Source organism: Antennarius striatus, chromosome 14 (assembly GCF_040054535.1).
Source record: "Antennarius striatus isolate MH-2024 chromosome 14, ASM4005453v1, whole genome shotgun sequence".
Lineage (NCBI taxonomy): Eukaryota > Metazoa > Chordata > Actinopteri > Lophiiformes > Antennariidae > Antennarius > Antennarius striatus.
The window spans coordinates 4,397,299-4,424,590 of record NC_090789.1 but is presented as its reverse complement, the minus strand read 5'-3'; the positions used below and the strand labels follow the sequence as shown (position 1 = coordinate 4,424,590).

Sequence of the window (27,292 nt, the reverse complement as noted above, 5' to 3'; positions counted from 1 at the left end):
TGAAATAACCTGCTAAAATCACAAACAAATGTGGGATTTCTTTTATTAGGGCATCTAAGAATGAACTGTTTGTGGATCAGATTGAGTCACTCCAGCTACAGTCTGCCTCTATGGCCTCTGGAAAGAAATCCTCTGCTCCATGGAGAGGTGCCACCAGGAGCATGGAGGCTCTGCAGGGGAGAGAAATCTGCTGATTCAGCACAAGCGCGGTTTTTTTGTTTTTTTTCTGCTTTGGATAGAAACAGCAAGTGACTCAAGAGAGCACTTCCAGAGAAACAAATGGACCTAAATAAATGTTATGTGACATAAATAAGTATAGTACATTCATTATAATAATATACAAGTGATACCACGTGATGCTGGTAAATTTGTATTGTTATAAATTATATGGAAGACGGTTGTTTACGCTCCTACAAATTAGGCAGTGCGCCCTTAAACTGGTTGGACGCACTGGCAGTCATCCGAAAACAACTTAAATGTCAACCCAGCCCATCAGTTCTTCAAGGGCAATCAATGTTTAAAGCGGTGTAATCAGAACAATTGAGGTGACATAAGATCCAGAGAGCCATAAATAAAAAGAAATAAATTACAAAAACTCTGAGCAAAGTAGAGAGTTTTGGGGGGTGAAACTGTGGAAAGTTGGAAGCGGCTACCAGCCTCTGTGGCGCAAACTGAAACCAGCATTTTTGAAAAGTGCCACTGGGAGTGAACTTCAACTGGATGTCTGCTCCCAGTGATCAACGACTTTGGGAGGAGTCACACCGGTGGGAAAGTCCTGCTTAGCAGGAGCTGCACCGTTCCTCCGCCCGTTTCCAGCGCGTCTCACGGCAGCGGCGGCTCTGGAGCGGAGCGCACAGACCGGGCCCGGTGTTCCCTCGCCTCGATTGTCTTCGCCGAACGGAACTGGAGGGCATAAAAGCCGGGGGTTGGGGTGGAATTTTTTTTTTTTTTTTGTCCGATCTGAGGAATGTGAGTCACAGACTGAAAGGAGAAGCAATCGACTGTTTCACCGTCGATACAAAGAGAGGAGGCGACCTCTGAGGCCAAGTTAGAAAAGGTAGGAGGAGGAAATAAAAGCCTGTTCCAAGTTCACCGTTCTATTCTATTCTATTCTATTCTATTCTATTCTATTCTATTCTATTAATGCAAGTGGGAAAAAAGTGGAATACAAGTTTCTTTCATCAAGAGGAGGATCAAGTCATCCAGGTAGCTGCAAAACCTGAATAGTAATGTTATTATAGGCTTTTTACGCAGACTGCTGCTTGTTGGCACCAGTACACCAACAAAAACTGTTAGAACAATGTGAAGTACCTGTTTTTTCTTACTCAGTATAAGCATGTGTAATGTCCTGGTTACACAATGCATGTATGCAGTGCATATCATGTCATCAGCATGTGATGGGATCCTTTAATTCGTTTTTTTTTTTTAGCCAGGAAGATCCCATTGAGATTAAAAACCTCTTTTCTAAAAAGGCCTGGACAAGAATAGGCAGCAGGAAATTCAAAACACAATGACAACAGTACATTGTGTAAAACACTAAGACAATCAAATAGGAAAATAAAAAGATTATGTTTACAGGAGGCAACATATTACATGCAAAAGATGCAGAATGGACAAAAATCTGTTTAACCCAACTCAGTACAGGAATAAGGAACGAATAGCAACAAGTGATCAGGTTAAAAGAGAGACCAGAACTTCTTCATTTAAATTGGGTACCAACGTAGTCATCAGAGTATTGCCACGAATCAAAAAGTGAACCAACGTTGGACCATGTAGGAGTACAACTCATCATAAAGCATCAATGCTTTACAATTACTAATGAACCTAACACAATCGTGATAAGCAGTGTCAGCCATTCACATTTTTGTAACCAAACACAAACAACGCTTTTTATTCATACAGTATATGTATGAGACAGGTTCCTGCCTTCTAATCATGCAGCCTCGTCTGTTCCATGAGGTCAACCAGATCTTCTCACAGACTTCCATCTCTGTAGCCTTTTTCTTGTTGAGGCAGATCAATGCTGTTTGCACCACATTGATTTAAAGTTAACCTTTACAGACTTTCCCTCCATTCATTCGATGTGAGTCACTGGATAGGAATAGTCCAACATGTGGTTATAATTTCAGGGAAAACTTTTCCTCATGCCAGCTTTCCTGTGGCGTGTTTGTGTTTGGGTTCCTCTCATTATAGATTTAATGTTGTCACACTAGTCGTGCAGCTGAGGCTGCATCCCATTCATAGCTCTGTTTGCATTGTGGTGTCCTTGCATGGGGTCTTTATTCATGTATGAGACATATTGTACTCTTTTGAGAGAGAGGAAGCAAAAACAAAACATTTTTTTGCTTTTATTTTAGGGTATTCCACTCAAGGTGGAAACACAGACATTACCGCAGTTGGACCTGTTTTGTTTTTGGGGCGTGAAAAGGGAGGATGGGTGGCATCATAAGCTCTCCCATCGTCTTTCCATGGCGGTCAGCATTTGTGCCAATGTATACCGATAATTTGCGTTGTTTGTTTTTCTACATGTGCGTTCATCGGACAGAAGTCACCCTGAATGCTTCTGACAGTAGCAGGCTCTTCCATCCAAACCTGTTTTGAGGTATTTTTCCTCACTCCTTTCACACCAAATCATCGCACAAACTGAAACGGTGCATATCACTTCAATCATAACGTTCAGTAAGTGGGGTGTGCTCACCATGTCTGTGTGAGACAGGGTGAGTAAATCCTTGTATGCTTATTTTTTGTGTCTCTTCAGGGTCGTTATTCAGATCCACATGTCGAGAGAGCTTTTTCCCCGTCATATTTTTTTCTTGTTTTCTCTTCTCATTTCAACGTTCATGCAGGAATGGAGAGAATGAATCATTTACGTTTAGCAAGCTGTTGGGCACATCTAAAAATCGGGTTTATTGGACTTGCAGTCAGTTGCTGCCTGCTTTTCTTCAGTGGTTTAGTGTTTCAGACTTTATTATTTGTAAAAGAAATTTTGGCAGAAGAACAGATAGAGAGGGACAGACAAAAGCGAATGAAAGATCTCTATCATGTGTCATTATCTACAGTTTGATGCTTTCTGCAGTTGCTATAACAACAAACAAAGCTGCAGTGTTTGTTTGCATATCCTGCCAGTCAGCCAGGTGAGCTGGGGAAAGTGTTTGTGCTTCTATCGATGTGTTATTCTTCATTCTGCGGAGACCCGGAGGTCAGGAAGGGTGTATAATAAACTCCTGGGCTCTGTGTAGCTACTTGTTAGCCTCACTTAGCCGCGTTGATCTGCAGCCTTACGATAGGAAGCACATTTATTTTTTTATTACGGCTGCCAAGGAGAAATTCACTTTCATACACATCAAGCCTCAGGCTACTGTTTTAAGAATAAAGAAATGAACGCAAATGTCAAACTCATTATTCCACCTTTTTTTAGAAACTTGGCAGCTTTAAATTTATTCCATGGAAGCAGCATGTGAGGCTAACACGCCTCCATGCCACCACGGAACACCACGTTGGAAAGAAACAACCACAAAGGCCTATTTCTAGGGGCAGAAAGGAGTGAGGAAACAGGATGTCAGCCATTTTATCAGCGGATGAATCACCCCAGTCTACTGTGCTGTAGGTTATCTGCATGCAGGGCCAGGTTGGGCTTCCCGATGACTCACCGGGTTGTGGACTGAAACAGCTTCTTGAGATTGTAGCGAGAATTTGGACCTTTTGTTATCACCACCAATATCTCAAGTGCACCTGGAAATTTACAGAAAACATGTCACAAACACACTGAAGCAGGCACAAACTTCCAAAATACCTGCTCACCCCTCCCACTCAGACTCCAGATTACACACACGTCACATTAATAATGTGGTCAGACTGTCAATTAACCAAATCGTATACTAACACATTCTGAAACTCTGACATGACAGGAAGCTGCAACGACTTTGGTGGTTGTTAACCTGCATGTCCAGCACTGGACGACCCGTCGAGCCATCAGGGCCACATTAAATATCAATTAGGGTCAGCTGACACTGGATAGCACCTTCAGACCTTCATCGTGTTTTTATCCTCATCCTCATCCTCTCTCTCTCTTAATAGATGGTGAATAATGATTGCTGTAAACTCTTATTTTACAGCTTGAAGTCATAGTGTTGTAGTTAGAGTTAATCTAATGTGCTAATTCATTTTCACTTTGATTTTATGGTAACAATGTGCCATAAAAAAATTGTTACACAGATTGGGATAGATATATAGTGACGATCATTTATTCAAAGGTAACGGCTGATTTGATCTAGAGGTTTGAAAGGTTTAGTCATTTGGGAGCAATAGTGGGATGAGGTTCTTATTTGTTGTGAACAAATAACATTTATTCCTAATTGATAATAATAATGATAATGATGATTCATAATGTGCAGCACAGTGGCGCCTCTTCGCGTTCTATGGCTTTCTCCCACCACCAAAAACATGCAAGTGAACTGATCACATTAAATCGTCTATATGTGTGAGTATGAGCGTGAGTGTCTGTCTTTCATGTGGTCCCACAATGTGCTGGTGTCTTATCCGGGGTGTAACCCAATGCAATCATCTATGCATGGATGAACAATTTCAATATCATATCAATTTTAGTATCATTAAATAATCTGGAGAAATCTCTGCAGAGATGATAGTGAAACCAAAGCTGAATGGCCGTGACCTTCAGTTCCTCAAGCCACACTGCATCAAACCGAAAGGATGTTTTTTACTGCATGGGCTCCAGAACACTTTATTAATAAATTAAGTTAATTGCTGTATCTATAAATGACATTTAAGACTCTAATATTACTTATCTGTAACATTGAGAAACACTACAAGTTTCTGTGGGAGCTCATCTGAAATGGATCGAACTTTGTTCTCATGTCACGTTTTTAGTAGTGACGAATAAAAAAAAGCCCTTAGTATGACACTTGACACATATAATACAGTATAAAAGACATGTAATACAATATGAAAACAAAATGTAGACAGAACAATAGTTATTTAGACAACTGAAACAAACAAAAGTAGTGAATGTCAAGGATCATTATGGGGAATAACGGAAGAATCAAGTATTTATACTTCATTCAACAACAAACTTGTTAGCGTTCATGGATTTGCATTTTTCAGACACTGTTTGACCTTGAGTGTAAAAAATTTAAAATGAAGTGGATGAATTCAACACTCAAAATTGATGGGTAATCATCCTCGAGGTTTCATCATCTTGCACTTGGAGAACAAAGGTTTTAATTAAATTAAATATAGTCTTATAGCAAGTTGAAATTATTAGCTTCTATTTTTTTTGCCTTCTCTTTTGGGCTGTGACTGACACAATCAGATCAGTATCGTAAATCATTCATCTTGTGTGTATGAACTAGGTTATGAAGTCTTAACTTCAGTCCTGAACTTCACCACCATTGCTTTCTCCTCAAAAGGAAAATTTGCAAATGGGGATGTAAAAATTTTTCCTTTCAATACCTCAAATTAATTTAAGTCCATTCAAGTCATGGCACAGCTAGCGGCTGACTCACCATGCTTTCCTGAGTCAGTTCATGAGGCACTGATTTTTTAGATGAATTCTGAGGAACAGCTTAATGCGTGACGCACAAAGATTATCATTATCCAAGATATGAGAGAACCTGTCCGTACACCTCATCATACCTTTCCCGCCTCTCCCTTTTCTCTTGCACCACCTTCGTCTCTCTCCCATTTTGTATTCATCCATTCTCTCCTTAATGTACTTTTTTTCATGAACCAGACTGTCTTTAGCTCCTGAATTCTACTTTAATATTACATCAAACAGACGATTAAGCAATACATATTAAGTCCACTTTCAATCTCAATCCAGACAAGTCAATCTCCAATCTCTCTTGTTATTTATTATTGTTATCTAATCAAAAATATCTTGTCAACAGTTATTTTTACTTTAGTATTCCTATGATAGTAATGCTACTAAAACCAAACCACCACCCTTGCTTTAAATTACATCAAACATGACTTGATAACAAACGGTTCATATAACGACCTACATTTTCTTTGCATTGTTGGAGCAGAAATTTTAACGTCTGCTTTGAGTGTAATAATACCAGAAGCTATTGTGTGCTGGTAAAGGTGTGGAAATATAAAAGATGCAGTTGTTAAATTCACTAGACCGGCTTTGACTCAGCAACAATCCACCCTTTTGTCAAAGGGTTTATCCGTAATCTGTATGCTTTTCCATCCAGACACAAAGTGTCAGTCCTCTCAACACCCCAAAGAATATTCTCTTGAATTACAGGTACCAAGTAGGAATAGTGTAAATAGTACACGTTATGTGAAAGGTCATTTTCATTTACATGAATGCACATTTACAGACAAAACAAAGTCAGCTAAATGTAAAATGAATAGAATTTGAACTTTCTTTTATTGAAAGGCCTCTTACTGCAGTAATTCTTTCCTGTGTATCTCATAAAATAAATCACTGTGAACATCTCGGTGACAACCCTGTCCGTGTGTGTGTGTGTGTGTGTGTGTTCTGTTAGGGGTGGTCAAATCGTGTTGTTGTTAAGGTGGCAGTGGCTCAGTGGTAGAGCGGGCGGTAGAGTGGGTCGTCCAATCTTCTTAAGATCGGCTGTTTGATTCCCGCCCCCCCCCCAAAAAAAAAAAACACTCGGAGTGTGAGCTGACAGTGGGAGGTGTCAGCTCACCTCCAAAGCACTGCCGAGGTGCCCTTGAGCAAAGCGCAACCCCCCTTTACATGTTTCTCATTTGGGGTTCTCCACAAGGGGGCTGCCCGCCACTCTACCTACCCCTGCATGCCTACGGCCCCCCTTGTGTGCATGTGCTGCTGGGGCCTGTATGTATGCATGCATGGTTTGAAGTATTTACTAACAAAACTGTGCTCTTAATTTCTCTTCGGGGATCAGATCAGTATACAAAATTCAAAAAAAACAAATTTTCTTATTCTTCCCAGGTATAACATATTCCTAAATCAGGTCAAATCAAACTCAACTGATGAGTAAACAAACTTGTTGCTGTTTGAGGTCTTAAAAGAGAAATAGCTATAATTAGTAATTAATGCATAGAGGTGAGACCAGGTCGATGTTCAGTTTGAAGGACATGATGGACTTTTATACTTTTGTCACCTACCAAGAAATAATTTTGCTTTCATTTACAGTATTTCTGTTTTCATGAACTTTGAAAGCATAATTGAATAAATTCCTGGCAGCACCTCAGGGTTCGACTAAGTCCTGGAATCACATGTTCTTCCCCTGGAATTGAAAGGAACCTACTGCAGCAAACAAGCTAAACTTCAAATATGACTTTCACGACAAATACATGTATTTCCAGTCGGCTCAGTCTCGGCTCAGCTATAAATTGCTGTTGCTTTAGCAAGATTCCTAGCCAACAAACCCAAATACTGAAAACAGTACAGTCTGTACCCACCCTCCCCTGTACAGACAATAAATGAATGAATTTAATGTTACTGACCTTGCCTTTATTGTTGAATTCTCTGCACAGGTAATTCTCCTCCCCATACCTCACCTCACCCCTGAACCCCGACCTTTGACCGTCCTGACATCATGGCACACCGATCTCAAAGTTCTTCAATTGGTGATAACCCCCTTGATCCAAACTACCTGCCCCCACACTACCGTGAGGAGTACCGTCTGGCTATTGATGCACTGATAGAAAATGATACACAGGTAATGTTTTTTCTTACTTGCATGTTTTTACAGTGCGCCCTCGTTCTTTGCGGTTAATGTGTTCCAGGAACCACAAGCGATTAGCGAATTTCCGTGATCGAGAGACAAACTATTTACGTTATTATTTCCGGTAATTTGAACGTTTGACCTTTCTCATACTGATATTAAAACACCTTCTATCTGTATTACCTTTTTCCACACTCTGATCGACTGTTTAAAGCACTTTGTGTCTCACGTAAGTCCGAGATGCCGTAAGCCAATAAAATGCGCGTACTGTATCACGTGACTGCCTACCAAAAATCCGCAATGAGGTGAAGTCGCGAGCGTTGATGCGTGAATGCGCGAGGGTGCACTGTATATGTATTTAATAAGTCAGAATACAACAGTAATACTTAAAATACTCTTGTATGTCTCTTGCTATGCCAGGGCTATTATGACTTCCTCCAAAATGCAGATGTGGTCAGCTTCCTGGCCCAGTCTGAAATCGAATTCATCAAGTCCACAATAAAGACACCAAAGCTGTCCGCAAGTGTCCCAGAACTGACATACGTTGATGGAGTTCATGATGTCGACGGTTCCTCCGACACCTACTGGCCCATGCAGTCTGACCTGGCTGCTCCAGGGCTGGATTTGGGCTGGCCGCTAATGCAACACAGCTTCATAGGGCCCACAGAGGTTACCACTCTGGTCAACCCCTCCGACCCAGACATGCCAAGCATCAAAGAACAAGCCAGGAGACTTATCAAGAATGCACGCCAAGTAAGTAAAAAAGATTGATGGACATGAGGAAAAAGCAGAGTTAGCACTGGCTACAGAGTGAGGGCACAAGGTTGACAGCACAAAAGTGTATCACTGGTTTGGTGGTATTGAGCCAAAGCCATTTAGAAGGAAGACCATCTGTTCTGATGATGGGATGAGAAGCTAAAGTTCTCATACTGACACTGAGGAATTGATCGCAGTGAAGTGTGGACATTACCTAGATGCCAAGACTCAAAAAGTCACACCCACAACACGCTCACACTTAGTGACAGATGCCCTGGGGAGGTAAAAGACACGAGGTAGGCCAGGAAAGCAGGGGAAGAAGAAAAGTACGAGGCAGGTGCTTGATATTTAATTTTTAGCATTTATCTACTGCTGCCAACCTTGCCGCCACTCCCTTGCTGATTAATCTGTTACTTACTTATATGTTTGTCTGTGTGTATGTGTGTGTGTGAGTGTGTCACAAGCAGCCAAACCTGTTTGTGCGGTGCGTTTGTCCTCCATTTCTGTGGGTTTAGAAATCACATGACTGTCTGTTTCACTTTAACAAAATATAATGCATGAATAATGTTGTAACATGCATACAGAAGTCAAGTAAGTTCTTGAGCTGTCTTTTATAACATGATAATTTAGTAGAGGTTCACACTATATTATTTAATTTCTCACAATGCCGATCATAATTTCATACTTTCAGTGGAAAGTTTTGCTATATAAATTATAAATGCCATAAAGACGTAGATATTATGCAGACATGTGCTATAAAACATTACACTTCCCACATCTTGACTTATTTGCTCTTCATCTCCAGGTTATTGCCGTGGTGATGGACACCTTTACAGATGTTGACATTTTTGGTGAACTGTTAGACGCAGCAGCCCGCCATGTTCCTGTTTACATTCTGTTAGATGAGCAGGAAGCTCATCATTTTGTCTCTATGGTGACCAACTGCAAAGTAAATTTGGACATAATTCCTGTGAGTTATAATCTGCCAATCATCTATCTTCCTTCATTTATTGTGTAATTAATTTTTTTAGAATATATTTTTCTCAATAAGGTCTGTTTATGATTGAAATTTTGTTTGGCAGATGATGCGTGTCAGGACTGTGACAGGAATAACATACCATTCCCGAACAGGGAAATCGTTTAAAGGACAGGTGAAAGATCGATTTCTTCTCGCCGACTGCAGGGCTGTGCTCAGTGGCAACTACAGGCAAGTCATCTCATTCTGTTTATTCAGTTGCCCAGACTCCCTTGCCATTCGTTCTGTAAATATAATTATTTTTTAAAATTATCTTCCAGTTTCATGTGGTCTTATGAAAAAATCCACCGATGTATTGCCCACCTCTTCCTTGGGGAGCTCGTCGCCACCTTTGATGAAGAGTTTCGGATTCTCTTTGCTCAGTCAGAGCCTCTAGTCATCGAGCCATCCAATGGAGGACTTCCTTTCTCTGACACCAGCAGCTACTTGGGCAATCAATTTGGTTTGAAGAGGACCCAGTCTTTGCGGAACCCTTTGGGCTACCGAAGACAACCTGAGATCTCTGGCGCTTACCCCTTTGGAGACGCTGAACGTAACCTTGTGCTTCCTTTTCGGAGGAATGACCCATTTCGTCACACTATTGAACCTGGGGCAGGGATTACAATTGGAAAGTATAACCTGCAACAGTTTCGTCCGCAGCTGTCATTCATGGACCAGGGAAGGTCTATAGTTTCAAGGCAGCTGGAGATGAATACCGGTGGCTTCAAGCGGCACAGTTATGCAGAGGGAACCCAAGAAAACTACTCATCCTCAAGGCAATACATGAAGCATAGGGTCATGAATAACTTGGATGAGACAGATTTCCACAGGTATTAAACTCTTTTTAGGGGATTTTAAATATTCAGAATAATCTAATGTGCCACCATATATCTAATGAAGAGAATAAAAACCATTGTCTTTTTCACAGGGAGCAGAACCAAAATATGCAGTTCTCCAAAGAAGCACCACAGCAGGGCTCTGGCCATGGACACTTTGACAGACTTCGAGGACTTCCTCTACACCTATCCACTGACCAGCACTCAGAGTCAAGCTTTCGCTCAGAACATGAGCCTCCACCTGGAAACTATGGCCGAGACTTTTTTTCATCTGAGGACCTGAGAGGACCTGATGGGCTGCACGCACCGCCATTAGCTGGGAGGTATGGAGGAACTTCCTCCCATAAGAGGCCAAGCATAGGTCAGGCATATGCCTGTCAGACCTCACCCACGCAGCTCCATACTCCTGAGAAGAAGCAGTTTCCCAAACAATCTGATCAACAGCATGATGAAGATGAAGACGGGAAGCAAGGCCTGAGGAGTTGGAGAATCAACTCCTATCTCAGCACTTACGAGGACAGTGGAGAAGAAGGTCTGCCTCAATCCATGGGGCCTGATGCATTTGAAGATCTTCCACAAACTCAGCAGCCAACTACCACTGAAAGCTCCGGCCCCCACTTATTAAAGGAGCCACCAACTGTGCCCCCCAAACCCAGACCAGATATCTTGAGACCACGCTTTGGAAAACCTCTGTTACTTGAGAACCTCCACAAGGACACTGCCCCAAAGACAACCAAGGATCTTATTCCGTCAGTCAGTAACTTTAAACCGTTAGTGCAAGAAAAAAAAGAGGAGGAAGTTGTGAAGGAAAGGGAGAGAGAAACAGAAATGGGTGACAATTCCATATCCAGACCAGATTCAATTCTGGATATGGAGGCTAAAGATCTCTTCCTGACCAAACATGACTCCTTTCGCTCACGTATTAATCCACTTCTTCAACGTAGCTCTCGTTTGCGTTCCTCGCTTATTTTCTCATCTTCGAAAGCAGAGATGCACAATAGTGGTCTGGGTCTAAAACCGGCCACTGAAGAAGATGATCAATTAGACCCAATACGCAGCTCATCAATTGTGGCTCAGATCCTAGAGAAGAGGAGGTCATTGTCTCGAGAGCCATTTGAATGGAGAAAGAAGTTTGAGGAAAAAGAGAAAGAGAAAGAAAAAGAAAAAGAGGAAAAAGAGAAAACAGAGCCGCCACAAGAGGAGAAAAATATTCAATCAAAAGATGAGATTAAGACAAATGAGGGGCCTGTGAAAAAGAATGATGAGGTAAAAGTAACACCGAGTGTTTGGAAAACTGAACATACTACACTAGCACCTTTGAACATGAATGACCCAGCAAATCGACTGCAGTATTTCAAAGATCTGGCCGCCAAAAGAAAAGCGTCCAAAATGGATACAGAGTGCTCTCTAAAAGTTGCAGAACCTGCTGAAAAAAAACCAGATCTTTCCAATAAACCTTCCCTAAATCCTGTAACGTCTCCAAATGTCCCAGCTATTACTGTTAGTAGTGTTAGTACAGCAGAACCTGAACCAAAAAAACCAGACATCTCTGCTAAATTGTCAGAACTCACTCAAAAAGCATCAAAACCACCTATAGTTCCTCCAAAGCCCTCAGTGAGCAACCTGAAGGTTTCAGAGACAATTCAAACTCATAAAGAAGAGAATGCACCAGAGGGTCAAAAGAATAATATTTTCAAGTCTTTGAAGCCCCTTGCTTCACCTAAGCTTTTCAGGAGGGATCCGTTGAAACTGAAAGGAACGAATCCTCGGCGCATCTCCTGTGGAGAGGAGATTTTAACAACAGACGCAACAGATGCAGAGAAGAGTGAAATGAAAAAGAGCCGCTCTCATAGTTCCTCAACATTGCCACGTGAGGAATTAAAAGAGGGACAGCAAAAATTTATGGGATCTAACACATCCATCAACACAATTGGCGAGGGGAAGGGTGAAGGTAAGACGCTTGATTTTCTAAAGAAGCACACGCAAAGGTTAAAGGGAATCCTTGGCCCCAAGGACAAAGACAAGAAAAATTCAGGAGATGATAGAGGTATGAGCACAGTGAAAGAAATCACTGAAGATTCAAGCAAAAAGCAGAGTTTATCAGGGAAAGATACAGGATCTCCAGCAAATGACCCAACAAATAAAAAGACATCAACAAGCTCCTCTCGATACCAGTCCCCGGGCACCTCTGTGTTGTACAGCAGTAACCTCCGAGATGACACTAAAGTCATTCTAGAGCAAATCTCAGCCAACAGCCAGAAGAACCGGCTTGAGCGAGAAGAACCAGCAGGGGAAAAGGATGACGAAGATAGCGGGCTAGAGAGGCAGAACTCCATGAAAAAGAATCGATTACTGCGACCACAGGGAAATGTCCAAGAGCGAGAAGGACTGCTGAAGAGGATAGAGAGTCTGCGAAAAGAGAAGAAGGTCTACAGTCGTTTTGAGGTAGTTCGTTTTTGCATAGATGAAGAAAACGTGTAGAATGTAATTGTTGAATCTGGGGTTTAAGTGCTAAAAATGACAATAAAATCATACTAGTACAAACATACACCAAATTCTTCATTGTTTGACTTAATCAAATGAAACATACAGTGACTGTGAGTTTCACACAGTTCACTTACAGTTTTCTTCACATTTTAACTTGCACAGCCTTAAAAATATGCAAATGGATTTTCCCCATATTTATATTTCACAAGTATTTCATTTTGAGGAGTTTGCTATGTCAGCATGAATAAAATAAAATAAAATAAAATAAAAACAGTTGTCCATGCAATATAAGCCACCACATTCCTTATTTTTTTATATATACTGAAATGATCCCTGCGGGGAAAATATTTTTTCACTCATATGTACATTCCACACATATATACAAGCAGTAGCACACACACATGCACGCACGCGCACACACACTCGCTGGGGAGGGGGTGGGGGGGCTGTAAGCATGCAAATTAGAAGAGAAACATGATAGAGTGGCAGTGCTCAGGAGGTGAACTGGTATTACTCCAACTACCAGGTTACACTCTATACTTTTTGGTCCACTCCCTGGTCCCCAGGTCAAGACCTGTTATCTTATCACTGCACTGTTATTCTTCTGTTCTGGTCCTTTGTTTTTGTTAATTTCATTTTAATTGATTTATTTGTTAACCAACCAAACCAAAGATATTCATAGAGACATACAGTAAAGTTTAAAAAGTGCTTTATCTGGACATAATTAATTTTGTTGGACAAGCTCAATGTTTTATGAACACCATATGTTGCATTTATTAAGACCAAAGTTTGTAAGTACAGCTGTATGACTGTTATTTCAAATATAATAGAATTTGGCTTTAGCTTTGCTGTTATGTGGACAAAATTAATGTATTACTAATATCTATACTTAACACCTCCTGCAGTCACAATAGCAGCACACAAAAATATTGTTGCATTTACTGATGTCCTTGTTTTTCTTTTAACAGATGGGGAATACTCTTGGATAATGCAAGACAGAAGAACTTTTACATGGAAACTATGCAAGATGATCAAAAAGACCATTTGCCTTATGTGCCAACGACAAAGTACCTCTGTGGCTCCATGATGCAGCCTTTCCTGGATTTTCACACAACTGAAACTTGAAATATAAAAATGTTTGAAACAAGCTAAAAGAACCTAGTCTGGAATGTTCCTGTTTGCCAAGACCTGGTACTACTTTTTGCCTTATATGGTGACAAAAGAAGCAAAAGAAGAGTGGCACTGTTTAGACAAATACTTCACCAAAGAGTAAAACCTTGGGCACGTTACCATAAATGAGCTTGTGTGAACATGACTAAAGGACTAAAGGAGAAAGTAAAAGACAAATAATGCACCTAGGGGAAAGAATACGAACACACCCCAGTAATGAAACACGGTGGTAATATGGCTGCATGTGTAAAGTATCAGGGATGTGTGTTTCTGTGGCGAGGACTTTCCTGAGCTGAAGTGTTGTGGATTTACTGTGTGGACCAATGGATCACCGAAGGCATTGAATGAGATGAACTCATGAAGTTGAACATTTTTATAGGCAGATTTTCAGAATGTAGGTAAGAATGAGGCAAAATCTGGAAAGGTGTGTGTTTTTTTAATGTGTAATTCTAACACTGAGATCGAGCGGTAGAGTTTCTTTAGAAAGTAAAACCTTTAGCAGTGAACTTGAGACTCTCAAGAGAGTAATGTGTACCTTGTTTTTAAGGTGTGGACCCATTTCTCAGGGTAGAAGATGTCAAACATTGAGAGTTGTGTTAAAAATGTGTACTGGTTTTTGTCGTATGTAAATAAAAAGTAAAGCTTTTGCAATTACAAAATCTTTACATTTTAAACTAGTATTCATCTCTGAAGGAAAGGGATAAGAAATCTATAGGTGCATATAATAAAAAAGGAGCAGAGCCTTGCCTCTTTACACAGGTACACTTCTGAGAATTCCCACAAAGCCTGTCTGTAACAACTGTTATACCAAATATTCAGTTATGTGGCACAGAACCCATCGTTTTTGTACAATAATCAAATATTTGATCAAAAAACAACTATTGCTATATGGACACTTGAAGGGTTATGCTGCTTTCTCTAGGGAACATTTTGTACATATTTATATGAACTGGCCTGTTGATATTATAAATGACAAATTAGATTATGATCACCATTAGTATACTACTAAAGTGCCTTGTGTTAATTTTTAATTTATATGTAAAAATGCTGACTTTTTAATTAGGGGGAATCAGTTACAGTGGGTAAATGTGTTTTTTTTTAACTGATAGTGTTAGATTGTATTTCTGAAATCAAGAAGAAAATAAAAACAAAGAAAATAAACATTTAAAATTTGACTCTCTGTAGGGTCTTTCTGAATTATATTGTATTTTGTGGTGATGATTATTATTCATCATAATGATCGTCAGTTTATGAATGTCAAACAACCTGAAGAAAAGGCAAACAAGGATAATACAGTAACATAGCTCACAGTTCTTCACTTATATACTTATAGCACATATGCACCTTGAACATGTTAGAAATTACTGTGGTTGTCAACAACAGACAGCTTTTTTGATGCAATGTTTTCATGAATCCCTACATGCTCTTGCCCCCCCCAGTAATTCACTGACCTCCTGCATCCCTACATCCCCTCAAGCACCCTTTGCTCCATGGACTCATGACGCATCTCTGTCCCCCACACCCGGCTAAACTCCTGTGGACACAGAGCTTTCAGTGTCACAGCACCCACCCTCAGGAATTCCTGCAGCATTTTATAAAGCATCTTTGAGTACAAGAAAGGCGCTACAGAAATGTTATTATCGTTAGTATCATTATTATGGAAGAAGTAAAAATGTCTGAAACTTCCCAAGTTATTTTACATCAGCAATTCTTAAAAGGTACAGACCACATCTAAAAGAAAACATCCATGAACATATGTGCAATACTTGTTATTCAAGAAAGTTCTGCAGTCTGTACCATCATATTTATTGATTGATTTATTTTTAAGGATGGCTAAAATTGAGTCAGTATAAACATTTAAAAGAATATTTTGTTTCCAAGTACAATCAAAGTTACCTTCTGGATGACCCACAAAAGTCATTCAAACTGAGGTATGAAAATGAAAAGCCAGTTGTTTGTATCCCTGTGTTTTATCCCTACTTGGTCATTTATCATTGCAGTAGAGAAAGGAAAATGACAGAGGAAACACTGGGATGCTGTGACTTTGTGAGCTAAAGGTTTTGAGCAATAGCGCAAATAATAAAAGACTTACTGGATATCCTTGAGAACAGGAAGGTGATATGGGGAATTTCATGAGAGCTCGTTCTTGTGATAGTAAAAAAGTTGAAAGACCTTGTACCCTTATTGAACAGTCCAAAATTAACCATAAATCAACGCATTCAAGTCAAACAGATGTTTTCCATTATCCAATAAGAAGGGTTTTCATCTGAATACAGAGCAATATTTTTTAAATCATTGATCCTGCTGCAAGTATTTTATTAAAGTTCTTAAAGTGTATCAGTGAGCACATATACTACTAATAGTATGTTTGTGAATTACAGCAGTTGTAGTTGTAATTTTTCAGTTACAGGCTTAGTTTCCTCAAAACAATTTAACAACAGTGTAACAACACCTAGATGAGTTTATATGTTTAAAGATATGAACATTTATTAAAGCAACAGTAGAGTTTTAACTAAGATAAATACTATAATATTCAGGATACCTTAATGGCATCTGCATGTCTGAAAAATACCATTCACAAATCAGAGGGAAACATTTCACATTTCATGACTATGTGAAAGATTTCAACAACCCTCTGGAATACTAACAGTAACAATAATAACCCAATAAAACAAACAAACTCTTCCTCAAAGAACAGGTAATGTGTAAATATGAAGTACACAGAAAGTGGATAGAGGAATAAACTGAGAGCGATAGACTGACACCTTCAGTGGATGTCACTAAAATAAATTGGCAAATTTCCATTTCATTTTGCGGCGAGCTGAAGTTGACCATCACCTGATGAGATGACTGTCAGCAGCTGCCGGGCTACTGGGACGCTCCTGTAGACTGTTTTATTTCTCCTGAGTCTCTGCAGCTGCCTCTACAACTGCTGCCCTCATTTTCACCTTTTGCAGCTCCTCACTGAGGCCCTGCAGCTGAGCCAACTTCAGTTGCTCTAGATTTGCAGAACAAGACCATGAGACATGTTTTAAAAAGTGCAACTAAAACCATGTTAATGTATGAACAAAAATAGGTGTTTATTGTGTTTACCAGCTGATAACAGCTGACGTTTTGTATTCTCTGCGCTCTCTATTTCATCTGGGAGCCTTCTGAGAGTCTAGGTTACAAATTCAAGGGTAAAAGTTACTGACAATAAAAATGAAACATAATCAGAATTCTATTTGGAGATACAATGAAAAAATAGGTGAGAATTAAATATAACTATTTTTAGAATAATCAAAACCCATACAAAGATGGAATGCAGATTCTTATGCTGATCTATCAGTTGATGAAGCTGGTTTTCAAACTTCATCCTGTAAAACAAGGCCTTCAGTGAAAATATACTTTATGACAACTTAAAATTTAATGTATCGTTGTGCTCTTCATGCATACCGTTGCTTTCGGTGTTTAAAGTTCAGTTCTTGGATTTCACATCTGTACTGTTCCAGCACTTCATCGCATTCTTTGTTCTGCTTTAACTCTCTGAAACACACATCATTCATCACTGTCAGCTGCAGACTATTCATCATATTGTATTTTGACAATTCAAATTTACGTGATGCAATGGATAGAATACATAACCATTACATAATCCTAACACACTCAGTCCAGCTCATCAAATTCAGCAGCTTGGTATAAGGAACTAAGACACTGTGACCCTCCAGGATGAATTTAATTATTTCTTTAAACTTTCAAAATACCCCGTGAGCTGACAAACACAAGAGTCATTTCCTGTATCTGTGTTATGTGGGTTTCACAACTACCCCACCCATGTGGAGGATAAGCGACAGGTCCCGAGATGGATTTTTAACAAGCCATATACCATCACAATATTTTGAGACTAAAACAAATAAATTACAAGAAAAGGGGAGAGGGGAGATCACGTCCATGTGAAAGACAGGGAGGGTGCATTTGATACAACTGGCATAATTTTTATAATGGGTTATAATTTGTTAATACCTCCACTGATGAAGTGGTGATTGGTTCAGTTTGTTAGAAGGACCATGCATAAATTACTAAAAAATAATTTAATTGTGAGATAAGGCTATTTTCATCATTTATCATACAACTTTATCAAACAACTATGTTATTTTACAAGATTTAAAACTGTTTGTGCCGATTGCGCTGCCTCAGCATTCATTTGTGAATATTTGGTTTCTACGAAAATAAAAATTTAAAGATATGAATGTATGTATCATTCATTCCAAACAGTTTTAAGCCAGGTTTCCACAAATGTCTTCTGTCAGACCCGTCCAACCACCCTGGCCGCTTCCTAAGCCAGATTTCTCTCGTTCTTTCTACATTTACAAAACCAGGCCCCTTTGGTGATACTGAGTGGTTGAAGGTTCACCAAACAGGCTTAGAAGAAGAAGAAATGTACTTTAATAATCCCCTTGGGGAAATTAGTTTTTCCACTCATAGTCATATATATATATGTGTGTGTGTGTGTGTGTGTGTGTGTGTGTGTGTGTGTGTGTGTGTGTGTGTGTGTGTGTGTGTGTGTGTGTGTGTGTGTATGTATGTATGTATGTATGTATGTATGTGTGTGTTTCACACCTGTATATAAGTGCGGGTGTACAGGCCCTAACACACACACACACAAACATACAAATCTACCGTTACAATGACAAACGAAACAATAACTCATGCAATCTTATTGAGGATTTCACAAAAAGTTCTAGATTATTTTTTTTTAAACAAAGAAAGGGGTCCATGTTATATTTTAATATAATGAATTCCTCCTGGCTGAGGTAACTATAGTCACTCAATGTAAAATTTCAAAAAGGTATATTGCTTATATACTTTCAACAGAAAACACAAGCATGGCATTCTACTAAATCAGTGAGACAGACAATTTAAAGAAATGAAGAAAACAAAATCAGCAGTTGTTCTGTGAACAACAGTTAGGGTAAAAATAGATTCTCTCTCTTTATGTATTATACTGTACTGTATTTAGAATGCTGCATCTATATGTTGCTGCCATCTAGTGTTACACATTAGATACGCATGGCTGAGGTCATTTTATTGTTTATGACTGTTCAGACTTAAGCATGGAACTGAAACACACTCCTCAAAGCTAGACATTCAGCCACAAAATTTATGTGACAAACGTGCAGCTAACCTGATAGAAATCTTCTCAGACTCCTCACACTGGAACTGCAACTTCCTGCACAACTCTGAAGCAAATAATCAAAATTTTTTACTCTAATTAATTCATTACCATTTATTGACAGATGTTCTCCAGAACAGGAAAATAACTGCATGGTGTCAAATCTATAAATAAATACACAGTAGCCGCGAGGATTTGCGTGTGTGTGTGTGTGTGTGTGTGTGTGTGTGTATACCTTCTTTTTCTCTGTGAATTCCATCTAGTTGGGAAGCTTCATCTTTCACTACAAAACAAAACTGTGGAGTACTGATCTCTTACGATATCTACAGTGAATAACCTGCAGCAGTAATATTCACATACATGACAGCAAATGAAACATTTAAACAGACAATATTTTTGACTATTTACTTTAATAAGTGGTACAAATAGGCACATACAATATGTTTCTTGGAGGTAAGTGGATAATGCAATGATAGTGGTGATTTTCTGACTTACGAGTTGCCAACTCTTTCTGCAAAGACTCACTGACACATTTTATCCTCTTAATTTCTTCCTCCAGTTCACTTTTACCTGAAACAAATTGATATGACTTTAACATGAAGAATGTTGCCTCGACGTAAGGAAAATATGACCCAAGTTATATTCAAAACTTAGCAAGAAATATTATAGTATAACCACATTCAAAGCTCGTTAAATTTCTAACTTCCCTTCGAGAAACATACATAATATAAATAAAATTATGATGTAGAACACAACAATAGGACCATCCATTTACTTCTGTTTAACTCGGCCACTTTTTTCTTATATCCTTTTACAAAATTGTCAGAATGGGTTCTGTAGGGTGTTGCTGTTCCCTACAAAACAGAGAGTTTAATCACATCTCATATTTCTCCATTCATCATTTTCTGAAACTCCTGTTTAGGAGTAACAGGTAAGGATGTACCTCACTGACAATAGTGTTGCAAGGTTACTCACTCGCTATTGATCAGTACTCATAACCGTCTCACTTACGGTTCACGTTTCAGCGGTCGAAGCCACGTTTGGGTAATACTGTAAAAGTAATTGAAAACGTTTTTTGTTTCGTCTTCTTCCAAATTGGCTTTGTTTATTAGAGGATTCTTTGTCAAACCGATTAGAAACACGTGTTTATTTGCATATGTTCAACAACAACGCTTCTCATTGGTGCACAAGAAACAAACATTCTGTTGATGTCAGTTTGCCGTGTTGAAGCGTTTTCACGTTGTACTTTTTTTTTTTCCTCAGTAGGACTCAAAACACGATTTTTTTCATTGTTTTCAACAGCTTTCGATATAATTACAGATATACACATTGCGACGGACAGAAGAACCGGAAGTCCGGCTTTACAAAGACTAACTACAATGTCAAGATGGTAATTCACATCAAGCCCTCGTCAAGTTATAGAAAAAAGTCGCGCTCGGTATAAAAGATGGAGATGAGCTGAATGACATTAGAGGATCGATACGAATAGTCTGCATATATGACATGTAAATAATCAATATAAGTCACATACATGAAGTATGACGGCTTTTAAAAAAAAATTAAAGCGCAGCATTCAAACCGACGACGGAAATCCCTGAAGATTACTTCCGGCTTCGCTTAATCGACTTGCATTTGAGTAGCAAAACATTTTTGAAAATATTATATTATACATATACCTACATATATACATAGAAACGGGTATATATTCAATGTGTATATTATCATTTCAAATATGTGATTTCCTATCAAGTTAACAACACTACCTTGTTGAAGGTTCCTTAGTGTGCCCATCATATGTTCGACTTTGACTTCCTGCAAAACTCCAACTAAGAAAAGGTTATAAATAAATCAATGTAGTTTGGTTTGGGGGTGTCATCGGTACCTTCTGCATCTCGGACAAACAGTTGGTTTACCTCCAGTTTGGGGCGCAACGTTAATGAGGTCCTCCATGTTTAATCCTGTTACACAAATAAGTTCAAATATCCAGCAGATGAAAAGATTTGTACTCTACCAGAAGCTAAGTGTCACTCATTAATTGTGGGAAGTTGTGACTCCTCAAATTGTTCAAATTAGTCACTAGGTTAAAATGTTAAGCGAAATTAAATTAATTGAAAATTTTGTAAAAAATAAAGCGACCACTTCAGGTGTTTGTATGGAGAACTATTCAGTGGTAAAGGGTAGGTTTTCCAAAGCTGAAATTGCCTAGTTTAGCTAGCTTGACTTTTCCAAATAAAAAAACAGCGTGACAACATATGAACTACGTATGTGTGTGTGAGCTTCTTTCACACACACATACGTATATATTTCAGTAAATATATGCCAGCTTTCAGTAAATATATAGATCATAATATTTTGTAATTGGCATTCTACCCAGTTTACAGTTATCGAAGTTATCTCGCTAATATGCTGCAGCGCTACGAGGTCCAACAAATGATAGCATATTAGTTGTTACAAACTTATTTGTGTTCAAAACAAGGTTACTTGAGATGTAATATAATATCCTATATTCCATATTAATTTTACAGCTTCAAACCTTGATTTGCATCCATTTTTAACCAGCTGAGTCTTTTCTTCAGTACTCTCTGTTTACTAGTGCGCAATTTCTTACCGTTAGCGCGAGCTACAATATGATTGGTCTGGCGCCAAAGAGGTACCGGAAAAACAACAGGGCTACGTGTTCAAGAACTGAAATCAGTCATACATCATAGATATAGTAAGAAAGTAGTGTATTACGAAGTCCATAACTTCCAGCTGTATAGCTGGAAACTAATGATGATAAACTACTTCAAATTTATCTTTTTTAGTTTATAGTCATTGACTAAATTATGTTTATTTACTAGTTACATACTGTATACATTGGCTGGTATGAAACTGATTAATTAACATCCAAATTTATCATTAAGGACTCTTTCAAGTACATGTTGGAGTAGTTCAGAGAGTGGAGATTTTCTTTTTCTAATGTACAGTTTCCACTCAAACTAGCTGAATCTCAAATAAACACACACAATTCCACACCTATATATTATATCAGTTTAATGTAAAACCAACAACAGTGTGGAGGAATGCGGGTCCACTGTAATTTAGTGCAAATATACATTGTAAACAGACTTGCAAAACCCCACAATTATTTTATCTATACTCATCAAACCACCAAAAGTTCTATTTATAACCACATACATGTTAGATACAAAATCAGAACAACAAATAATGTTGTCAAGTTAATAATAATGTTGCCAATAGTAATATTGTCATTATGTGGCCAAATGTGTCAGTGAGAGCAGAGGACACTTATAGCAAGCACAGTGGTAAAAATTTAGGCCAAGATTTATCGTTACATTCTGACGTCAATGGTAAAATTTTTATTTATTAAATTAATTTATTGAGTAACAGAACTCTTAGCTGTATTTTATGGCTAAAATAAAAAGACCATCTGTGTGAAATGAGAGAGGAAACAAGAATCACGTAAAATGAAGGTTATAAGTGACACCATTTAAGAGAAAAGGAGATGTTTGCAACATTTCACAATAAAGGGACACAATTTCTATGTTCCTCCTGAGGAAGGTGCAGACTCATTCTCGGGACTATATTCCACAATAGCAAAATGTAAAGGAAAATGCTGATGATGTCAGTGTAGAGATTGAGGATGGCAAAAATGTACTCCTCTGGACTCAGAGCCAGTTTCTTGTTGCCAAGGAGAAACTGAGTGTCCAAAGCCAAAAACTGCACAGGAGAAAAAATTAGTTTTCATCATTTTGCCTTGCAGATAGAGCATATATTTTGTGTTTTGTTTTGTTTTTTATTTTGAAAAGCTTTCTCTTGATTCAGTTTGCTTCAAATCTGAATCTAACACAATATATATATGTGAAACTTACGTAGGGGAAGAGCAGAGCCCCCAGTGAGGCATTGACGATGTGAAGGATTCTGTTGCAAAAACAAATCGTGAGGACGCAAAAGATCAACAGCACAATCAGGCACACGAACAGCCGACCCTGACAGGAAGTGAAGTAGTGAAGGAGAGGCTTATGGTCAGAATAGACTGCAACACACAAAATTGATTGGCAAAATTATCATTCCATATGATGCGCTTTACATGATAAAGATTCAGGCGACAACACTGACAGCTGCTCTATGTGCAGACTGAAACCATCATCCATTCATCCTGTGAACCTTAAGCACTGAAAGGTTAAAGGAGCCTCTTTACATTCTTCATTTGAAAGCTTAATCAACAAGTCAGAGTCCTTTTATACAAACATCTTATGTTAAATCCTTATTCAACTCTCTTTGTGTTATATACTTTATTTTTTCCGCACAATAAGGCGCACCCAAAAACCGACTGAGCGCCTTATAATTTAGTGCGCCTTATATATGAAAAAAGATTTAAAATAGGACATTCAATGAAGGTGCGCCTTATAGCCCAGTGCGTAGCTTACAGTGTGAAAATACTGTATTAAACTTCTCTCCTGTGTTTACTCCTCATTGACTCAGAAATATAAAAAGCCTCTGACAGTCAGAATGCATCAAGCAGCACTTACATCTGTTCATATTGAATTACATCAACACTGGATTGACAACATAATGAGTTGGGCATATAGGTCAGGATATATATTATGTATAAATGCTTACTTATGTTCTCACCAATGCAACTAAGTTCCAGGGGGGTGTGCGACGAAAGTCTTCACAGTAACTCAGGACGATCACAGACACAAGAAATTCTGCGTAGGACACATAGTATGTCCATGGATTAAGCCTCATGAAGTACTTGTAGTCATCAATAAAGGTGAAGACAGCGACAAAGGACAAAGTAAACAGATGCTGTACTGTGAGAACCATGAAGACCTGGTAAGAAAGAGACTTGGGGTTAGTCATTTTTAGGTCAGACGAAAAGTCACTGTTTGTTTTTAATACTTGACATTATATTTACTTTATCAGACTCACTGAAAGTTTTACCTTGTAATTTACTTGTTTGCTACAACTGCAGCTAATATTCGGAAAGTCTAAATATAAACCAAAATTACTAACACCTTTTGTGTACTACCACAATATGTCTGTATATTATGCAAATCATTTCAAATCCTGTCTCTGATCAGCTCCAGGGGAAACCTGTCTGTGCTCTGACAAGAGGCTGAAGTGTTTTTCCAGTTCAATTTGAACAGGTGAGACATGAGTGAAGTAAATTTTTAATTGACAGTCATTATTTTCCAAGAGAAGAGATTGTTCTAACTGTAGTTAGTTAATTAATCGTTTCAATTTGAATTTAAAAGGCTGGCAGGGGTTTATTTTTCTTGATACACGACCCTAAGATGGATCTTCAGAGTTGAAATGGAGATTCGGAACCTGGAGAGTGCAAGGACCTACTTTTCTGATGAATGCTTGTCGGATGAGCTGGTCCTCAAAGCCAGAGCGGTGCAGCTTTTCATTGTCGTAGTAAGACAGAGGATGATCAAAATGGCCAGGACTTCCAGCTGTTCATGATGAACAACAGCAAGAGGAGAAGAATAAGAGTTAAGAATAAGTTAATTGCCCAGTCATCTATTTTAGGTGTTTTCAAAAGTGAGAAAAAATGCACGTGCAAACTTCCTCTGGAATCAATTACTGTAGTCTTTGGTGTGTAAATAAATAGAGAGAAAATAAAAATCAAGCTGGTAATATTCACTTGGAAAACAAAGTAACTAACTAGCTAGCTAGCTAACTAACTAACTAACTAAAACAGCTCAGAACCTCATTTGATTCAGGCAGACACTGTAGTGTTGCTGTAGTGTGCTTCCAACCACTAACCTACACTTTTACAGCTGTGTGATTGATGTCTCTGTGAAAGTCTTATGAAGCGTGTCCATATGTTACACAGACCTGCACACCAAAAACATCTTTCTGTGGGAGGTCAGACTTTCAAGGTTGATTAATTATTTTAAATGTGCTGTGCAGGGAAACTTCTTCTGAACATGAAGGGAGCCAAAATCTATTCTAATAATCACTTCCTTCAAAAAGAGCTTGAATAGACAGACTGATCGGTCCATCCTTTTTACCTAAAGCTACTGCATATAATCACCACAGCTGTGTATGTGAAAAACAAGCACATGTAATTACTCTAAATCTTTTTGTCTCTCTCACACACACAAATAACAACTGATGAACAGACACGAGTGTGAAAATATCCATTCAGTGGCAGACTACACGGATAAATCATGCTTACTGTCAACACAGTGTTGTTGGAAATAGCCAGGTGGTTAGAGGGAGTAATAGAAAGAGTGCTTGTGATGTAACACTGATTAATTTCCTCCTTACAGACATCCAGACTCCAGTGTGTCCTCATGATCCCTGGCTGTCTAACATAGGGCAGTGCAGTGAGAGACAGAAGACAAACATGACAAGCATTGGCTTCACTCCAAACTGACAGTCTCCATTAAGATCATAACAGATTAGGGGATCCAAATCCATCCCTGCTTCCTGGACAACCATGATTGTAAGGGGGGCATACGGTGCACTGAATTCATCAGCTTGGGGAATCGGATTAAAAATCAATTTCTCTGTCAGTTAAATGTCAGCTATGGTTGACTTTAAAGTATCCCTCTATTGGTCTGAACCAACACCCTACTCAGTAATTCTTTAATGTAAGACAGTATATTTGTTAACTGAACAAACCCAGAGATATAACTGAAAAACCAAGCTTCTATAATCATGTGACACACACACACACACACACACACACACACACACACACACACACACACACAAACACACACACACACACGGAAAGCATGTGATCCTTGTCCAATATAAATTTTACACAATAATGTTAAGAATTCACCATCCACATCCTTTATCCTTCTACTGAAAGGTGAAGTTGAATGTTCACCTGATCAACAGCCTTAATCTCAAGGATATCTTTTTATTATCAAACACAACAATGAAAAGCAGTAAAATCTCATCATTAAGAGGTTAATACGGAATTGTTGACACTGAGGCACGATACTTAAAAAAAAACAACCTCGATGACTGTTCATTAATTTTTACAATTTGTTCGAGTCATCTATTTACATGTCAGAAATTTCCAGGAATCAAAACACTGCAGCCTTAATGCTGGAAAACATCCATGAAGGGAACTTGAGTTCAGAAAATGTGGTTTTGTCTTTGACACTGACTTGAACAACTTTTCAAGTATTACATTGATTTCAAATCCTCTTAGGAGAGACAATCTGGCGCTATACAGTATGTTAGGATGGAGCCACCATTTCCAGCCTCTGCTGGAGGTATTAGGTTGTAGGCGGAATTCAGCCTGCTAGCTGAAGACCTTCATAAATACAGTAAGTACAACTTGTTATACATGCATTTGTGATCAGGACACAGTGACAAAGCTGGAAAAGCCACACTCATCAATTAGTTGATGGGGTAAAACATTAACCATGTTGTCTTTGGGTTTTTTTACAGGTTAACATAGGTCAAAAAGAATTGGGTTAACATAGTATTTTAATGGAGAGATGCTTAATTACAAAAATCTAAAATTGTCATGGTTTTGAGTATTTTTACATGCTAAGAATTAAGACAGTCACTCCATAAAGTAGGTAAACAGTTGCCAAATACAGGAAATGAAGATTGAAATATAGCTTAGCTTTAGTGTTTCTATTGCGTTCAAAACAAGATTACTTCAAATATAATATTATATCCTATATTTTAAATTTTACGGCGTCAAACCTTGATTTGCATCCAATTTTATCCAGCTAAAAGAGCTAAGAGTCTTTTCTTTCTCCAGTACTCTCCATTTACTAGTGCGCAATTTCTTTCTATTAGGGGCGCGAGCTACAATATGATTGGTCTGGCGCCAAAGACGTACCGGAAGAACAACAGGGCCACGTGTTCAAGACAGAAATCGTTGATAAATCACTGATATACAGTAGTAAGAAAGTATTACGAAGTCCATAACTCTATTGGAAATGTGACCAATAGCAATTTATTACTAAAGAATAAAATCACTGAATGCTAATGATAAACTAACTCAAATTTATCTTAGTTTGTAGTTCATTCATTCACCTTCTCAACCCGCTTCACCCGCTTGCGCAGCTGGAGTCTATCCCCGCTTGTCTTCGGGCGTGACGCCAGTGCACCACGAAGATACACACAAGACACACAAACACGCACACATTTGTATGGTCAATTTAAGTGGAGATTTTCATTGTCTTTCTCTAATGTAGTTTCCACT

At 38.7% G+C, this 27,292-nt stretch overlaps 2 protein-coding genes, 1 long non-coding RNA gene and 1 other non-coding gene across 5 annotated transcripts; 1 reads left to right on the top strand and 3 right to left on the bottom strand.

Annotated features, from left to right (window-relative positions):
• Positions 1-755: 755 nt before the first annotated feature.
• Positions 756-15,121, top strand: fam83hb (family with sequence similarity 83 member Hb). 2 transcript variants are annotated; one of them, XM_068333752.1, is made up of 8 exons: positions 756-1,057; positions 7,492-7,676; positions 8,103-8,435; positions 9,244-9,408; positions 9,521-9,645; positions 9,735-10,283; positions 10,382-12,734; positions 13,745-15,121. In XM_068333752.1, the coding sequence occupies exons 2-8, from the start codon at positions 7,554-7,556 to the stop codon at positions 13,763-13,765; spliced, it is 3,669 nt and encodes a 1,222-aa protein (XP_068189853.1). In that variant the 5' UTR covers positions 756-1,057; positions 7,492-7,553; the 3' UTR covers positions 13,766-15,121. The 2 variants fall into 2 exon arrangements, with proteins under 2 accessions (XP_068189853.1, XP_068189854.1); XM_068333753.1 differs by lacking the exon at positions 756-1,057 and adding an exon at positions 1,129-1,206.
• A 1,175-nt stretch (positions 15,122-16,296) lies between these two features.
• On the bottom strand, positions 16,297-20,016 carry si:ch211-199g17.9 (uncharacterized protein LOC108180085 homolog). The gene is made up of 7 exons (XM_068333673.1): positions 19,594-20,016; positions 19,334-19,381; positions 19,111-19,165; positions 17,382-17,471; positions 17,239-17,302; positions 17,040-17,106; positions 16,297-16,944 (listed from the first exon to the last, which is right to left on the bottom strand). The coding sequence occupies exons 1-7, from the start codon at positions 19,694-19,696 to the stop codon at positions 16,841-16,843; spliced, it is 531 nt and encodes a 176-aa protein (XP_068189774.1). The 5' UTR covers positions 19,697-20,016; the 3' UTR covers positions 16,297-16,840.
• Positions 19,920-20,052, bottom strand: LOC137607915 (U8 small nucleolar RNA). Its single transcript, XR_011038078.1, has one exon. It is a non-coding gene; the product is annotated as a U8 small nucleolar RNA (small nucleolar RNA).
• Positions 20,053-22,675: 2,623 nt separating this feature from the next.
• Positions 22,676-23,807, bottom strand: LOC137606939 (uncharacterized). The gene is made up of 3 exons (XR_011037937.1): positions 23,734-23,807; positions 22,971-23,087; positions 22,676-22,818 (listed from the first exon to the last, which is right to left on the bottom strand). It is a non-coding gene; the product is annotated as an uncharacterized lncRNA (long non-coding RNA).
• Positions 23,808-27,292: the final 3,485 nt, after the last annotated feature.

Bases quoted from the DNA above. Each gene is read 5' to 3' on its own strand.
- si:ch211-199g17.9 (XM_068333673.1), bottom strand. From the start codon at position 19,696: ATGTTAAAGTCATATCAATTTGTTTCAGGTAAAAGTGAACTGGAGGAA. The intron at 17,472-19,110 runs GTTAGCTGCACG...TGTGTGTTTCAG, and splicing joins TCTGAGAAGATTTCTATCAG to AGAGTTAAAGCAGAACAAAG. The intron at 17,107-17,238 runs GTATGGGTTTTG...TTTGTAACCTAG, and splicing joins AGAATCTGCATTCCATCTTT to ACTCTCAGAAGGCTCCCAGA.
- fam83hb (XM_068333752.1), top strand. From the start codon at position 7,554: ATGGCACACCGATCTCAAAGTTCTTCAATTGGTGATAACCCCCTTGAT. The intron at 8,436-9,243 runs GTAAGTAAAAAA...CTTCATCTCCAG, and splicing joins TTATCAAGAATGCACGCCAA to GTTATTGCCGTGGTGATGGA. The intron at 9,409-9,520 runs GTGAGTTATAAT...TTTGTTTGGCAG, and splicing joins TAAATTTGGACATAATTCCT to ATGATGCGTGTCAGGACTGT.